At 44.3% G+C, this 13,004-nt stretch overlaps 1 protein-coding gene across 1 annotated transcript in view; it reads right to left on the bottom strand.

Moving 5' to 3' along the window:
- Positions 1–717: 717 nt before the first annotated feature.
- The window catches only part of LOC135091881 (N-alpha-acetyltransferase 15, NatA auxiliary subunit-like), a 61,005-nt gene continuing 48,718 nt past the window's right edge, over positions 718–13,004 (bottom strand). The window contains exons 13-17 of the mRNA XM_063989932.1: positions 8,098–8,240; positions 6,046–6,231; positions 5,323–5,545; positions 4,646–4,743; positions 718–4,057 (exon numbers count right to left, since the gene is read on the bottom strand). Of these exons, the coding sequence (XP_063846002.1) occupies positions 3,764–4,057; positions 4,646–4,743; positions 5,323–5,545; positions 6,046–6,231; positions 8,098–8,240 (944 nt within the window). The 3' untranslated portion in view covers positions 718–3,763. The remainder of the gene's footprint in view (positions 4,058–4,645; positions 4,744–5,322; positions 5,546–6,045; positions 6,232–8,097; positions 8,241–13,004) is intronic.

Raw genomic sequence — 13,004 nt, 5'->3', positions numbered from 1 at the left:
CAGCTGAAGAGGATGGATATACTCATTCACCTCTTCCATCAAGCACATTCACCACTATCATTCACTGCTTCTGGTACTCATTGTGTGTTGGTGAATGTATGTGTGAGGACATTATCAAGTAGTAGCTATGCTAATATCAAAACTCCAATTCCTTGGTATTACAAGGGAAAAAAGAGAGAGAGAGAGAGAGAGAGAGAGAGAGAGAGAGAGCAGAGAGAGAGAGAGAGAGAGAGAGAGAGAGAGAGAGAGAGAGAGAGAGAGAGAGAGAGAGAGAGAGAGAGAGAGAGAGAGAGAGAGAGAGAGAGAGAGGGAGAGAGTGTCACCCCTTAACAGGATCTAAACCAAACCTACATGTCCAACACCAAGCAACCTTCCATTCACATCAAAGTTATAATGGTGACAAACATGAGGAAGCAGACAGCACAGGATACATATTTGGATTTATTTTTCAAGTCCCCATTCTGAGGGTTCTCTGCCTATGTATAATGACACTGAAAAATGTATCAAAATAGGGTGGTACCCAGGCAGGCCATGCACACTCAACAATCCATGTACATACAGTGCCCTTGACTCATAATATATCACCTGAGGCTCATAGTATATTAGTTATATAATATACATCTTAATTGGTATGAATTAGTGAACAACCTATATGACAAATTAACACCATAAAATTAAAACAAAAACAATGGCAAGGAACACATACACTGTAAGGTATAGCTTGTTTAAATTACTTCATTTGCTTTGCATCTGTACAAACAATTTGGAATAATGACTGTTCTTTATGTTTGTTTGGTTGGTTGGAGAGAGTGGAGCCACCAGCCTCTCCTGCACCAACCCGAGGACCCAGCTCACCCAGTGCCGCTCTGTGGCCATACACATACAGTAGGAGAGGAAACAGACTGGACAAAATTGCTCTCAGTAAGGTATATACAAATACCCTGGAACAATGGAACATAACCCCCTCCCCAAAGTGACTAGCAAGTCATAATTAAGTATGCAATAACGGGTCAGTACAAATAACTAAGACTTGGCCAATACAGACAAGTAATGCAAACTTATAGCCAGTCTGATTGGCTTTATGGCTTTATAGCAATTTGCAGCAACCTTCACAAAACAAATGGATTAATATGATCCCTCTATGCTGCTGCCTGATTGATAATTTTACTCCAAATTATTCTATGCATATACAGCTATAATCCTTGATTAGAACTAGTAAAGAATCCTTTCTCCTTCCAGTATTCCTCCTGTACAATAAATGCACTTTGGCATCAGCTTTGTGACATCACTATCTTTACTGAAAGACCACATTCCTACGTGAGGGATATGAAGACCCAGTTTAAGATGTGTGTGTGTGTGTGTGTGTGTGTGTGTGTGTGTGTGTGTGTGGTGTGTGGTGTGGTGTGCATGTGTGTGTATGTATCCGTGTTTGGATCACTAAATGACATGTTAAAAGTTAATGCCCAACACGTCTAGTTTCCAACACACCACCAGCTCAGTATCACTGACTCTGGCCAAGTAATTTTACCATCCAAGGACACACAAGACCTAGTAAAGCTGTCACTGCATGACATTCTCACCTGCTGATTAGTCAATGGATTCCTAACCTTTTAAAACACATCCTTATCAAACTTTACATTTCTAGCAAAATCTTAACTTTATTGTAACATTCTGGATTATTAAGATACAAGTAACCTTGTATCTTAAAAATAAAAATATTTTCTGGCAGGTACAAGTCAATCTGCCACAAATTCTAAAAGACAGGAATACACAGACTAATCAGCAAGCAAGAGCCCCACCTGGTGAGTGTTGCCATGTTCACGTCTCTGTGGGTTGCAAAATTAGTGAGGCAAGGTCATTGACACTGAGTATAGTTGTTTTGCTTTATGGGCATTGCTTCATGAACTGGTCTTTGCTTGGCAGCAAGCCTGTGTGAAGTCTAGTTGTCACACAGTAATTTCTCACAGTTTTAGATTCAAAATATTCATTAAGAAAAATATCCATAAAACATAAGTCAGATGACACATAGGGAAGAGTGTTGACTGGCCATGTTGATGCACTGATGCGGTAGAACCCTCATCATGAGATGGCTTATGACTCCAGTCACCAAGGGGTCACAGTCCACCTTGGTTTTCGTGATGCTAAGCACCACTATCTACATATTGAAACTCTAAAGCATTTTCACAGCTTGTTGACATTTCTTAATATTTACAAAATGAAAGCATCATTACCCGGTTAATATCAACAGACAGAGCTAGTGAGCAAGACAGGTTATGATGTGTCTGTCTCTCAGACATTAAGCAGAATAAGCAATGCAGCCGTGTGCCCAGTCCTCGGGCCCCCGGGTACCTCGTACGACTCGCCAGGTCAGTCACTGATCCACATGCTATCAAGCCTTCGTAATTTGTCCCACCTCAGTTAGCTATTATCCAGCAAGAAAGCATCAAGACCAAACACAACGTCATGCAAGTGAAGAAACAAGCCAAACAGCCGCTGCTATAATATGAGGAAGCTAAAAGGTATAGTTACAGGAGTTGTTTAATATACTGATGATATATTGATGTATAAAAGCCTTCAAATGGCAAAAAAAAAAAAAAAAAAAAAAAAAAAAGAAGAAAGTGAAATGTAGGAGAAACTATTAATAGCAGGGCACTTTGAAGATACTAACATAATTACAAATGTACAAAGGCACATAACAGTTGTTCCACAAAACTGAGTCTTGGCAATTAACTATGCGAGTGGAATGTGGCTAAGTATAAACTGCCAAAACGAATTTCCATACAGTGCATCATCATCATCAAAGTTTCTCACCATTAAAGGTCACTCCTACAAGTTTCTAAAAGATGAGATTTCTTTTAAAAATGGATTTAAAAGTTTTAGTGTAATCACACATGACCGGGGAGGATTTTGGATGAATTTACTACACAGCCTGGGCAAGAATATTTTTTTATTAATAAAAACTCAAGGCAGAGTGACCAACTGCCTGAGTTCCAACAGCTCCACAACAGAATGCTTCAACATGTGTGACTCCATATCTGTGTTGACACTGACTCTTCTGACTGGTGGGCAGCTGTGGTGATGCTGAGGGAGTGTTGGGGCTGGAGTTTGGATGTATTGCCTGCCATGGTGCAGGGGAAGGCCTTTACGATGATATAAAACACTCAGGTAAGGAAATAAACTTAAGCACTTTTAACAGGAACTCTGTAGGATGAGAATATGACAGAGGGAGAGAGAGAGAGAGAGAGAGAGAGAGAGAGAGAGAGAGAGAGAGAGAGAGAGAGAGAGAGAGAGAGAGAGAGAGAGAGAGAGAGAGAGAAGGGTGGGTGGGGGAGAGGAGAGGGAATTAAACTAAAGATCCATCAGGTGTGTGTAAAAAGAACATTGGCATTTCATACTTGTTTACTGACACAGCAAATTCAACGCTTAACAAAAACTTTGTAAGAATAATTCCAACAACAGGGATCAGTCAGTCATCTGAACGGCAGGAAAAAATGTGTACAGAGAGGAAACACTTCAGTGTCTGACAGCACTCACACAATGCAAGAGTGTACAGTAACCAGGATCTTGTTTCTATTCAATTCCCATATGTACATGCATTTCCTCTATTGATTATATCTTTTAAGTTATTGAGCCTTAAAAAGCATATGAAACTTTTCCTGTCCTTATTGATGCACACAGCAGCAATATCACTGGATCCTGGTGAGTGTTATTTGTAACAACCCTGCACTCGCTGAACTCTGGCGTTACAGACCATTAGTGAATTTCAGCTGCTGGGAGCGTCCACATGGTTGTGATTGGCGGTTGCAGTGGCGGCAGTAGTGGTGGTGGTGACGCTAGTTACAGTAAGGTTGGTGGTTGAGATGGAGTCTGCTGCAGTGGTAGTGGTGGTAGTGGTGGTGGAGGAAGAGGAGGAGGAGGATGAGGAAGAAGACTCAGGTGGCATGAAGGCTCTGGCACGTGGGAACAGCGCATGACTCTGGGCCTTGTAGCGGGTGAGTTGTTCAGGTGTTCCTCCAACCTCTCTGGATTCCAGCCACTCTAGCACCTTATGCAGATTCTGTTGAGCAAAAAATTATCATTACCAAGTAGGAGAACATTTGAATTATGATCAGGATACCCTTCAATCATTAAAAGGTTGAACAGCTGACAGGAGGATATCAAGGCAGTAATGGCTGAGTCTTGCAGATAGTTGGATACTTATGAAGCAACATGATGCTGCAAAAAAACTAATTTCATCCTTTCACTCATCCAGACTCCCTTAGTGGTCATTCCACAACAACATGCCAATGTGATCTCCCCATGAGATATTCTCTCTCTCTCTCTCTCTCTCTCTCTCTCTCTCTCTCTCTCTCTCTCTCTCTCTCTCTCTCTCTCTCTCTCTCTCTCTCTCTCTCTCTCTCTCTCTCTCTCTCTCTCTCTCTCTCTCTCTCTCTCTCTCTCTAATGTCTATCACATTTCCTTTTGAAAATAACTAAACAAACACCAATAAACATGTATGACAATGATACCATAGTAACAAAATTCAAAGGTTAATACATTTGCTACAATAAAAATATCATATTAAAAATAAATAAATAAATTTAATATGTACAAAAGATACTTCAAAGTAACAAAGGCAAAGAAAACAGCAGGGATGCACACACACCTGGTGGGTCTGCTCAGTGAGGTGAGGGTCAAGGGCAGTGGCAATGGAGAGAGCTCTGTCCCTCTGTACTGAATCCAGCAGCTTCATGGCTCGGGCCGCTGAGAAACACAATGTACATTAACCTCAGGAAATGTATTTATCTGTATACCAAGCCAACATCCCACAAAGGGTTTCCTGAGATAAGCTGCACACACACACACACACACATACACACACATAAATATAAACATTCCGAAGATCAAGTAAAAAATTCATCTTAGTCCATGGACCTCTAAGGAAACATCCTCACTGACATCACTGCAAGAAGAGCAGTTCATTCAATCTCCTGTTTTCTCCAGCTTTAATAGAACAAGTTTCAGCATTTTGAGTATTTTGACTGTAATATACCCTAATTTGCTAAATTTTCCCATGTACATTTGCTCAATGCAACTCAAAACACTTTAAAAACACTACTCTATAATGTCTTTATGATACAAGAACATAAGAACATAAGACATAAGGGAAGCTACAAGAAACCATCAGGCCTACACGTGGCAGTCTCTGTATGAAATATCCTTTAAGGTACAACATTCTCACCACAGAATACAATGCAAAATCCCAAATACATTTCCTCGCTCTACTCAAAACACTTCAAAATGACACAGCCAGTACACCGGACTATACACCAAGCCACCCACCTTGTAGCCTGTGAGGAACAGAGTCCTGGTTGTTATTCAGGAAGTCTTCATTCAGCTGCGTGGGGTCAGTGGTGGGCAGGAGCCGGTTCACCTCCCTGTTGATCACATCCACTACTACGCTGTGGTGTCCAGGTAACTTTTCTTGTCTGTACTGCAGGAACCTAATGAGGCACGTGTGAAGCTCTGGGTTGTTAGGCTCCAGGGCAAGAGCTCTTTTGAGTGCCTAGAACACAGAGGAAAAGGTTAGATTATCAGATTCAGGAGTAAGCGGTCTGTTTCCCTTGTTTTATCAATCTTCTTAGAGTTTAGATACCTGTTTTTTTTAATAATTTACAATTTTACACATGCTTGGGGTCTTTTAAGATTTCAAAGAGGTATTTTGGGCAGCCCCATACCTAAAGACCCACCCAACTGTCTTAATTACATATTAATAGTAACTTAAAAGAATAATTCCCTCATATAACACTGTGCAGTTTCTAGTGTCACTGTCATTCACAAGGCCAAACTTCTACTATGGACTAACAAAGTGTCACTGTTACTGTCTCAGAAGATGATGATGTAATGTGGATGGAAGTTTAAGAATCCTTTACCCAGTAATTTCACATCCTCAACAAAGAAAGTAAGTTTTCTTAATTTTTCTTAGCTATGTTGTTCTTTCCTTTAATTTTCAACCTAAAAATTAATCCACAGTTTAATTCACACACAAAGATGACTATACATTACCTGCAACATGAGAAGAGGTTTGCCTTTCCGTATATAGATTTCAAAGGCCATAAGGTGAGTCTGGATTCTTTGGGGGGCAAGAGACTGGAGGGGCTTCAGGAAGTGGATGGCCTCAGCAAGAGGTTCCTCTGTCCTTTCTAGCTTGCTGGGGTCTAGGTCTTCTGTCGGGTGGTTGTCCACATCATCCTGGTGAAAGTATGCCATCAGTTATAATTCCTTCAAAACAAAAATAATAAGCTTGTGAAAACATAAAACAAAAAAGGACGTCATGTTTCTTTACCAAGTTCCATGATGAGTAAAGTTTATCCAGATATGAACACTTGATATTCAAGCTCCAGTCAAAGAGAAGTGTTGTTCCACCTCAAGCTACAACAGAGTTCTTGTTATGCATCTGTCACTGATTTGCTAACTAATCATTCACTATCTTCAGCTACAATCAAAATAAAAAACACATAATGTGAAATATCCCCAAATACAATATGACAAAACATTTTTTTCACATTTAGTATGCAAACAGTATTGTCCTGCCACCTGTCAAACAGTGTGACAACGTTAAGATGTGAATGGCTTGGCTGAGAATTTACATTTTCTCAAAGAACCCCAGTAATTTTGTAGGTGGTCAGTAACCTCACACACTACTGGAATCAACACAACAATTAATATCTCACAGGCCAAGCCAGCACACAGCAACACTCCCAAGCCAGCACACAGCAACACTCCCAAGCCAGCACAGAGCAACACTCCCAAGTCAGCACACAGCAACACTCCCAAGCCACCACACAGCAACACTACCAAGCCAGCACACAGCAACACTCCCAAGCCAGCACACAGCAACACTCCCAAGCCAGCACACAACAACACTCCCGAACCAGCACACAGCAACACTCCCAAGCCAGCACACAGCAACACTCCCAAGCCAGCACACAGCAACACTCCCAAGCCAGCACACAGCAACACTCCCAAGCCAGCACACAGCAACACTCCCAAGCCAGCACACAGCAACACTCCCAAGCCAGCACACAGCAAACACTCCCAAGCCAGCACACAGCAAACACTCCCAAGCCAGCACACAGCAACACTCCCAAGCCAGCACACAGCAACACTCCCGAACCAGCACACAGCAACACTCCCAAGCCAGCACACAGCAACACTCCCAAGCCAGCACACAGCAACACTCCCAAGCCAGCACACAGCAACACTCCCGAACCAGCACACAGCAAACACTCCCAAGCCAGCACACAGCAACACTCCCAACCCAGCACAGAGCAACACTCCCAAGCCAGCACACAGCAACACTCCCGAACCAGCACACAGCAACACTCCCAAGCCAGCACACAGCAACACTCCCGAACCAGCACACAGCAACACTCCCCAAGCCAGCACACAGCAACACTCCCAACCCAGCACAGAGCAACACTCCCAAGCCAGCACAGAGCAACACTCCCAAGCCAGCACACAGCAACACTCCCAAGCCAGCACACAGCAACACTCCCCAAGCCAGCACAGAGCAAACACTCCCAAGCCAGCACAGAGCAACACTCCCAAGTCAGCACACAGCAACACTCCCAAGCCAGCACACAGCAACACTCCCCAAGCCAGCACAGAGCAACACTCCCAAGCCAGCACAGAGCAACACTCCCAAGCCAGCACACAGCAACACTCCCAAGCCAGCACACAGCAACACTCCCGAACCAGCACACAGCAACACTCCCAAGCCAGCACACAGCAAACACTCCCAAGCCAGCACAGAGCAACACTCCCAAGGCAGCACACAGCAAACACTCCCAAGCCAGCACACAGCAACACTCCCAAGGCAGCACACAGCAATACTCCCAAGCCAGCACACAGCAACATTCCCAAGCCAGCACACAGCAACACTCCCAAGCCAGCACAGAGCAACACTCCCAAGGCAGCACACAGCAACACTCCCAAGCCACCACACAGCAACACTCCCAAGGCAGCACAGCAACACTCCCAAGCCAGCACACAGCAACACTCCCAAGCCAGCACACAGCAACACTCCCAAGCCGGCAGAGAGCGACAAATCCTTACCGTGTTGCCACCAGACTTGGATTTTTGGTGTTCAGCCTTCTTCTCTTCCTTCTTCTTTTCCTCTGCCTTGTTCTGTTCTGCTTTCTTGGCCGCCTTGCGCTGCTTGGACCTCAGCTTCTTCAGCTCAGCCGGATCCAGATTTGCTGCAAGGAGGAAAGATACTACGTTAATCAAAACACTCAAAATAGCCATAAAAGGTTAGTGCTTGTGTAAAACTTTGCTCACTACATAGAGTCACTGCCTGCCACCGAGCGGCCACAACTAAATCATGGTTTCCGTTTCCTAAGAGTTTGTTAAGTTCCATCACGTACTGAAATGTCTGTACATGTAAGTTGTATATAGGAGCTCTTGTTGTTGTTCTTGTTATTGTTGTTACGAAAGTGAGTAAAAATTAACATGTTGCATTTACTTCCACTGTCTTTTACGTGTTTCCTCAATCCTAAGTCATCTGATGTGGTAGGAATCTTTCAGGAGTCAAGTTTTGTAAGACGTCAGCAAGTCAAGACTATATATGGAAAGGAAACGCTAAAAACAATGAAAGTGAGCGAGATTAAGTCATGTCGAGTTTATTTCCACTATCCCTTACGTGTTTCCTCAATGCCAAGTAATCTGATGTGGTAAGAATCTTTCAGGAGTCAGATTTTGTAAGATGTCAGCAAATCTGGGTTAAATATGAAGAAAACGCTAAAAAACGATGAAAGTGGGTGAGGGTTCAATTAACATGCATTTATTACCGCCGCACTTTATCTTTTTAGCTCAATCCTAAGAGGCTAGAATCTTTCAGGAATCAGGTTTTGTAAGACGTCAACAAATCAGGAACAAATATGGAGAGAGAAAACACTACACAACGAAAGCAAGTCAGGTATTAACGAAAATAAACTTAGTATGAAATGACTCCTAACTCTGCCGGTACCACAGACCCTCAAGAGAACACCATCAACCACAGTAAGTCCTCGAGGTGTTCAGCAAGAGAGGAAGAATCATGGGGCATTTACAACGTCCTACGAGAGAGCTGCCCCGCCCTTTCAGTGTGAGCTATATCAGGTCAGTCTCCAAGGCAGCTGCTGGTCGTGGACTCGTGGCCGCGGCGCTGGGGAGGGAGGGAGGGAGGGAGGGAGGGAGAGAGGAACTGTGCAGTGTTTGGTGATCCACTGTGACAGGGTAGCAGATCTCTTCTGCTCTACATTCAGCGCGCGACAGAGACGAGGATACTGATAACGAAGACGGAGGGAGAGAGGGAGGGAGGGAGGAAGGAAAAGAAAAAAAGAAAAAGAAAGAAAAATGATGATGATGATGATGATGATGATGATGATGATGATGATGATGATGATGATGATGACGAGGACGACGACGAGAACGAGGAAGACGACGACGACGACGACAAAGAAGAAGAAGAAGAAGAAGAAGAAGAAGAAGAAGAAGAAGAAGAAGAAGAAGAAGAAGAAGAAGAAGAAGAAGAAGAAGAAGAAGAAGACGAGGACGAAGACGAAGACGAAGAAGAAGAAGAAGAAGAAGAAGAAGAAGAAGAAGAAGAAGACGAGGACGAGGACGAAGACGAAGACGAAGACGAAGACGAAGAAGAAGATGACGATGATGATGATGATAACGGCGACGACAAAGACAACAAACCCTTTCCAGCTGACAGTTCCTCCCAACACTGAAAGACCACCACCATAAACTGCATCGCGCCTGAAGAGCATGGCATACTTTCACATAACATACACTGATTAATTTCCCTTTTTCTCCCGGCCCCGTCCCGCCCCGCCCAGCACAGAGGCCACTAAGAACACGATAGACGAACCACTCCCAAGCGACCACTTTCTCTAAAGGTTACACCACCAAGCAGAGGCAGGCAGGCAGGCAGGCAGGCAGGCAGGCAGGCACCAGTAAAGGCAACACAAGAACATACGAAACATGACGCAACACATCCGATCTACTGTAAAGGGAGGAAAAGCACTCGCTTATTGTATCTCATTTGTCGAGAAAAGCGCTGTTTCCACACATTTCGGGGTCAAACCTGTATTAATATATTTCCCGTGAGAGTGCGAGGGTTGGCTAAAAGATTACTATTATCAGGCCAGACAGGAAAGTGTTTCAACAGTTTCGACACGAATTTCCCCCGTCAGCGAGGCATCCAGGGCGGGAATGTTGGCAGGCAGGGGAGCCACGGCGGGTCCTTGAGAGGGCAGCGCGGCCAGAAATACGCTGGTCACGATGAGCAGCGAGAGGCAAGGGTCAGCGGAGGTCAGGAGGCTTTTTATTGTATTCGCTAAGCCCACCACAAAAAAATTTTCTCGTCTTATTTTTTGGGGGGAGTGGAATGGAGACCAAGAAATTTGTGCGCTCGTTTTTTTTTTCTCTCTCTCTCTCTCTCTCTCTCTCTCTCTCTCTCTCTCTCTCTCTCTCTCTCTCTCTCTCTCTCTCTCTCTCTCTCTCTCTCTTACATTCGCTAAGTCCACCACAAAACATCTTATCATTTTTTTTTCTGGAGGGGGTTTAAACTAACGAATTAGTGCTCTCTCTCTCTCTCTCTCTCTCTCTCTCTCTCTCTCTCTCTCTCTCTCTCTCTCTCTCTCTCTCTCTCTCTCTCTCTCTCTCTCTCTCGTGCCTAAAAAGTCTCTGCTTCAAAAAGGCTAGTCACAATTCTTTCATTATCATTCACGGTTATTATTCGTAATGTTTGTTAGTGGCAAATGTTCAAATGTTCTCCCTTGTATCCTTGGCCCGCCTCCCTCACGCGTTAAAGGACATACTGCCATCGCGAGACTTTAACAGCGCTGAACAAACCCAACACAAGACCTACTGCCAGACAGCTCACTACCACCAGGACTCAATCAGCAGGAGAACGCCACGCCCATCCTCGTACGGTCTTTGTCTTCTATTTCGACTCGTGACTATATGGGGGTCCCTGTTTCCTGTTAGCATTTTTTTTTTTAACCTTTTCTTGTTTTCGTTCGTATTTTGTTTTTCTCCGGTCTTTCCTGCTAGCATTTTTTTTTTTTACCTTTTCTTGTTTTCGTTCGTATTTTGTTTTCTTAGCGTGTTATTTGGTTTGTCCTTCCTTCAGCATTTCAGTCTTCCTTTTCGTCTTTCTTTCGTCTACCTTCATCGATATTCATCTCCCTCTTCCTCCATCGATATTCATCTTCCTTCTATTCCATCTATTTTTATCTGTTCCCCTCTTCCTCTTCTATCTACCTCCATCAATCCCCTCTTCCTCTTCTATCTACCTCCATCGATCCTCCTCTTCCTCTTCTTCTATCAACCTCTATCAATCACCCCTCTTCCTCTCATTCCTTCAACTTTCACGTCCCATATCCTTCAACACTTAGTTCTTCTTCACTTCACATCACTTGGCCAGACCACTTCTTTCTGTGACTTGCTTCGCTTTGTATCGCCGAAGTCATCCATTCCTTCAGTTATATCTGCGGCGCTTCTATTTTCACTATTTAACTGTTATATATAGGTTACCTGGCCTCACCTGGGGGATAATAGTCCTGATATCACACTGACGGACCAAAACTCTAAGACACTATTACATTTTCCTCAGCAAGTCAGGGAAGGGAAGAAGTAAACCCAGGCACGGAGTCTGCACTAAGCCACAGCCAGGTTGTCAGCCCATCGCCGCCGCATCCCAGTCCCCGTGTCCCTGTCTCTCGTCAGCAGCATACCATTAGCTCAAGCCGTGGGGATGTACTCTGCCCGTAAACATTCCGACTAAGGAGAGCGGAGCGTCGCGGCGAGGGGCGGGCAAGGCAAGGGCAGGTAAAGGAAGGTAAGGGCAGGTAAGGAGGACCACTGGCAAGGGTACAATTGGGAAAACTGTAACCTGCTTTAAGCCTGAGTGATGAAAATGCGAGTGTCAGTTTTTTTCTTTTCCTTTTTTTTTCTCTCTACCTGAGGATTAACACTTCTCTAAGCTGTCGGAATAGTTCACCAGTTTTTTTTTTTTCTCATGCATTTCTTGTACCAAGTTAGTTTTCCCAGTAGTAAAAGAACGTAAGAATTTTCAGCATGATTCATATCCCAATTCGTGGTAACAACCCTTTCTAACATGCACGAGGGCAAAGAGAGGAGAAGCAGGTAAGGATACAAGGATGGGGAGAACTTTACACATGATTCATATCCCAATCCGGAACGCCCACGCGGCAGGCATCCCTTCTGATATGCAGGAGGCCAAACTGAGGAGAGACAGGTAAGAATACAGGAATGACGGATTTTCAACATGATTCATATCCCAATCTGTAACACCCATGCAGAAACAATCCTTCCCAACACGCACTACAACAAAGTGAGGCGAGGGAATGTTAAGGAGACAAAAATGGGAGAATTTTTAACATGATTCACATCCCAATTCACAACATTCCCGCAGCAACGACTCTCCAACATGCTCAAGGAATCCCCATCATCCTCAAGACTGATGGGGGCAGAGGAGACAAAGAAGGAAGGGTCAGTGCACGGGGGAAGACTCGCTCTGGGTTTCCTCTAAGGACATATAACAGAACACCAATTATAAGGCATTTCCTCGGCCGCGTCCTTCATCATCCTTGGTGTGTTGCCCGAGGAATGAAGGGCGGGGCTGTACGGAGCGGTGCGGGGCTGTCCCAAGCGGGTGAAGACAAGGAAACACCAAGATATTAGGACTGGAGGGACTTGCACCATCAGGATATGGAGGCTGACTGACTTAATGGTAACACGCCAGGCGCGCCAGCCAACACCAAGGAATTAAGGACAAAGGAGGGCGAGGCGCACCACCATCACCACCACCACCACTACTGCTACAAGAGCCACACGAGCTAGTAGCGATAGGAACGTTAAGCGACAGGGAATTCCGACTACGAGGATCTTTCCCCCTTGTTATTTTTGTAAGATTCTTTGTTAGTGACTGAACAAAAGAAATGCGTTAA

This window comes from Scylla paramamosain, chromosome 3 (assembly GCF_035594125.1).
Source record: "Scylla paramamosain isolate STU-SP2022 chromosome 3, ASM3559412v1, whole genome shotgun sequence".
NCBI lineage: Eukaryota > Metazoa > Arthropoda > Malacostraca > Decapoda > Portunidae > Scylla > Scylla paramamosain.
This window is presented reverse-complemented; position numbering and strand designations above follow the sequence as displayed.